General features: G+C 39.3%; 1 protein-coding gene across 1 annotated transcript; it reads right to left on the minus strand.

The window, feature by feature from the left end:
- Positions 1 to 1,403: 1,403 nt before the first annotated feature.
- LOC108971301 lies at positions 1,404 to 3,444 on the minus strand. The gene is made up of 3 exons (XM_018937266.1): positions 3,083 to 3,444; positions 2,475 to 3,021; positions 1,404 to 2,411 (listed from the first exon to the last, which is right to left on the minus strand). The coding sequence occupies exons 1-3, from the start codon at positions 3,442 to 3,444 to the stop codon at positions 1,404 to 1,406; spliced, it is 1,917 nt and encodes a 638-aa protein (XP_018792811.1).
- Between the last annotated feature and the right edge of the window lie 1,805 nt (positions 3,445 to 5,249).

The following is a 5,249-nucleotide window of genomic DNA, read 5'->3' on the forward strand; positions in this document are numbered from 1 at the left end:
GCTGTTGCCGACAATGAAAGTGAAGTTGACATTGAGGTTGCAACATGCTGAAGTCATTGTATTTGCCATTGTTGCCTGGATTTAAACTTGTTGTCGCTGTTAAAAATTATGTTGATATTTACATTAATGATGACAATCATTCTTCTGCTGATTTTGACATTTTGTATGCTGTCACTTAATCGCCGCTTGTTGCTGCTTCCATTGCCCAACTTTTCTGCCACTGATTTTATTTGAGACATTTATGACGAAATTGTTAGTGGCGCACAGTCAAAAATACAGATACTGCCACTTGTAGTTGTTGGAATTTTAATATTGCAATTTAGTGATGTCTTAGTCAACAGGTTTGCTTATTTTTTGTTCATAAGAACAATATATACTAGGCTTCGTTTGAAGTACATATATACCATAAGTAATCCTTATTATTAAAGGCGGAAATAGTCCGAGTCTCTACAGACGATGCCTTACTTCTCGACTCTTATCGAGAGGAGGTTAATCTTGCAGAATAATAGACCAGTTTTGGTCCTATGCGATACCAGATGGAGTGCAGTTGCTAGGTCCAAGAAGAGCAGTCATCCTTTAAGATGGCTGCGCTTGACGCGAATTTTAACAAACTCTGCCGCCTCCCTATTCATCTCCTCCAGTGTATCATACCGTGGAGATCCCAGATGCTTGCAGCATAGTCTCGCCATTGCGGGACAAGTGAACAAGAGATGCTCCATTGTTTCCCTGGCGCGCTGCTCTACAATCCTCTGGATCTATCAGCCCCATCCTGTGGGCGTGTGTTGCCACCAAAGAACAATTTGACGAATAACATTGTTATCATCGTAAGAGGAAAAATTTTTGGAAAACAGTGAACAATGTTATTGAAAATTTGATGAATAAATAAAAAAAAAACATTAACGGAAGGCGAGTCTCTAGCAGATCTCAAAATATATTCTTCGAAATTCTCCGGCTTCCGGTTTTAAAATGATAAATTAAGCATACATTTCAACGCGTGATATTAACGATTATTATTCAATGCTTTAAGGCTTACAGATACAGATTCTTCAGATAGAGATACATTATTTAAATAAAAGTGTTTTTATTTAAGAAATGGAGCATATACATACGTATAATAGGTTTCTAAGTAACCATAACAAACCACGGTCTAGGTTAGGTTAGGTTAAAGCTGTATTCAATTCTTCGTGAAGCCACAATGCTGTCTAAGGGGATTATCAATACCTAAGTTCTAACTATGTCCAACAAATTATTAGTAACTTATGCTGGGGCTCAATTGTTTGAGATATGATCGCCAAAAAGTAAACTTAAATCAAATGAGAAGTATTAAAGCAAATTTAATGAAGAGGTGATTATCACCTTGTGCGATATGCCACATATAATACTACTTTTCTGCCACTTACAACCTATTTCTGACCTACATAGTGTATCCAGTCCATGGCACGTCTAACACTTGGTGCTCTTTTGGTCAATAGTTCCAAGGCAAACTGAGTGAAAGCTATTGTCATCAACATTGCATACAACATATACAGGCCACGCAACATGTTGCTGCTAATGGCCGGCAGGCGTTCTGAATTCGCGTTCATTACCTGAAACTGTTTCTTCACATGTTTCTCGCCAATATGTGACGTAATGCCAGCCGAACCCAGTCTCTTAATGCGATCATCGAAGATCGTACGTAAAATAGAGTGTTTCTTGAAATACATAGATATCTGTACGTTATAGATCGGTTCATCGACATATGTCAAGCAGCTGGTATTCCAATTTCGTCGATTATGCCAAGCCAATGTGTCTAGCATGGAAGAAGTGACCAACCGTTCTGTGTCGCTCTGCTGCACCATGCGATACCGTTGCGTAATGTTGGATATAATTCGCGTCATATTTCTCGGATAGAACTCTGCATACTTATCGGTGACAAATACATAATTATGTTCTTCCAGCCCGGCAATTGTACGCGGTATCGGTATACGTCTGGATATACGCAAACTATCGAACATTTTCGCTTGATAGGCATTGCGCAGCACCAGCGTAGCCAACAGCCAGAACATAAGTAATAATCGGGCGCAATTCCGACGCGGTAAAATTTTAATGGGATTCCCCATCATTACAACAATCAAATTGGTGGAATCACTGTGTTTGCGTTGCCCAACCAAGTTTTCGCACACACCCGAACTGGTGCAACTTCTTACGAAACGAATGAAAATCATACCAATAATACAGCAAATACCAATCGCACTCCAAACGCTCGGGCAGAAGGCCTGTGCCAATTGCTTGATGGGTCCAAAATGCAAGCCACTGCGCACGATAAAAACATACAGACTCTGATGGTACGAGTTGGAGTAGCTGAAAACATGACGTAAGCCATCCGTACTACTCAAGCAGCCAATTGCAATGTCCGCCTTCCCGGCAGCCAACTAAAAGAAATTGAACCCAATGAGTTTTCCTAAAATTTACCGTGGAACCAAAAGCTCACCTACCTCCGCAAAACAGCCAGTCGATTTGTTGTTTTCGCCGATTACACCTCGCTCCTTCGATATGGAAAAGTTCACGCGAAAATTAAGTGCCTTAGCCAGGTCCCTTAATAGATCACCCTCAATTCCGGCCACTAGACGGATATTCTGCAAATCTTGCGCATCGCTGCGATTGCCATGGAATCCGAGTAAGGGGTAACCCAACTCCAAGCAAATGAACAACGGACAGCCGAGAAAATCACGCAAGTGCTGCGGAAAAAGACGGTCATGGTCCAAGCTGCCATTAAAATATGTGTTGAAGTGAACAATCTCAATGTTTTCGCCTTGATGGCAGTAAACTTCAGAAAACAGGTAGTAAGTGTAGAAACCAAACTTCCTTTTATCCAATTCGAGCATCACAACAACATTGTCCACATTGAAACGCAAGCACTCGTTGAATATTGCTCTCATATGGTGCGCGGCGATTTCGTTCGATTTCGTCCTTAATGTTAGAATTATGAAGAAGTGGAACTGGTGCTCATAACTGGTTTCCGGAATGTTAATACTCAGATTTCTACAACAAGAAAAAATATATATAAGCCTTTCATTATAATACCCATGCAAGTGACAGTTACTTAAAGGCATGCATGGAGTCCACAATGAAAATATTGTAGTCCCATAATCTGTCCTCCGGTAGTCCAAAGAACAGCTGCAGCGCCATGGTGGGGTTGAAGCGCTTCAGAAAGTAGCGCAACATACGCGTGTGCATATTTTGCAGTCCCGGAAAGCAGAGCTCGCAATTCTCCATGATGATGAGCGTGCTAGTCTTCGAGCTGATGTAGCGTTCCACCATGTAGAGCGCCAGGTCGGCGTAGGGCTCATGATCACGATTGGTTTCATCAACTAAGAAACGCATCCTCTCCTCGCCCTTCGGCTTGCCCATGCTTTCAGTCGCCAGTGTCAGCACAAAAATGAAGAATATAACTTTTTTCAACATTTCGCAAATATTCGTTGTGCGTCTTTAATTGGAGCTGCCTTAATTTTGGTGAATATGCCTGCCTTATAGAACTGCACTGCGAACTAATGTTCTATTGTACTCCAATTTATAAGAGCTTTCAATTGGCAGCGTGTAAATAAATTACTTAATATCATTGCCGATAAGATGCCTTATTAATTCTCAGCGATTAATATTTACATTTCCCTGGGCTGTCGATTTGACCCTTCACGCTTGTATAATTTAATCAATATATTGTCTATAAGTAAGTCATGGATATCGAGCAGGTGTTCAGGAAATATTCGAATATAGAGTGTGGCCGCTGATACTGCTATATTATAATATTAGTTACATACCATCAGTCATCTGATTTTATACGGTACAGCCCTTCAAAAAGTTTTCAATATGAGTCCGACGTTCGTTTGTCATAGTTGCAATGATTTAGTGTCAATGTGGCTTAATTTATTCAGTATTTTTTATCTAATTTTTAAGTAATTTAATTGCCCAAAGAAAAACTAGGAGCTATTCTCGTTACTTCGCGCCGAAATAAACATTAACTCGTTTCACTCGAAAGAACTCATATTTTTATCACGATGCGCTGGAAAAAAAGAAAGTGTTGTGTGATGAGCAAAGAAAAGATCGATTGAAATACATTAGTGCGAAGGGCTCAATCCGCCGACAGGTAGGAATATTGATCTTTTCTCTTCATTATTCGGATCTTACAGGAGCAAAAACTAAACGTATAATGAAGCTACGGACAGATATTTTGATAAATGCGCCAGGGTACTGGCAAATCTTTCTTTGCAAATTTAATACTTGCTAAAACAAGACAATCTGAGAAGATAGCGATAAAAGTTGCTCTACTCATTCATCTTTTAAACTTCCGTTATCCATAAATCTTGAACTCGTTAATTATGTGGGAGGAATGCACCATGTTAATGACAAGAAGAGTATGTCGGCTGTCTGTCGGTCTTCAGCAAATACAAAAATTTTTATAAAGCACATTAGAAACTCCTTTGCTCACATATGCGATATAACTTTGGTATTTGCTGGATATTTCCGACAGACTCTTTCTGTCATTAACAGAGTTACGCGAGCATATATCATCAAAGCATGCCTAATATAGTTGCCCTTATGAACTTCGATTGAAAATATAAATTTACGGACGAATATGAGAGCTCATCTTCATGGAGTCACCGATGGCGATTTTCCACAGCAATTCCCAGTATAATAAAAAAAATACAAATCGATATACATCGTAACTAATATCGGAAACGCAGTCCATAATCCCCAGGAGTTTTTAAATTCATTAAACGCTCCTGGACTGACATCACATGAATTGTCTTTACAAAATGGAACTCCAATTATGCTTTTGAGGAACTTAACTCCTAGTCAACTAGCTCATATACCGATGATTTCGATGATCCCAACTAATCTGCTAATCCCATTTAAACGGCTTAAAAAGTCGAAAGACCTTTTTTACATAGGACCGACGCAATATTGTAATAGTAGTTTTCTGGTCTTAACATTTGCTGTAGCTCTTCGTTATGGTGAAACCGCCGTGGTAACCCTGGTGTTGCAACTCACAACTTTTTCGTAAAGTTTGACAATTTGAATATTAAGCTCACACAGAACCTTCTGATGTACGAGCGCTATTTATATTGTTTACAACAACTAAAAATATTTTTCTTGACCAAAAATTTTATTAAATCATTTTCGTATGATTACTTTATTCAATTTTTTACGATGAAACGCCATCAAGGACAAGTGTTTATCGATGGTATGGTGAATTTAATCGGGTTCGTAAA

The sequence above is a fragment of the Bactrocera latifrons genome, unplaced genomic scaffold, assembly GCF_001853355.1.
Source record: "Bactrocera latifrons isolate USDA-ARS-PBARC rearing strain unplaced genomic scaffold, ASM185335v1 scaffold_34, whole genome shotgun sequence".
NCBI classification, from domain to species: Eukaryota; Metazoa; Arthropoda; class Insecta; order Diptera; family Tephritidae; genus Bactrocera; species Bactrocera latifrons.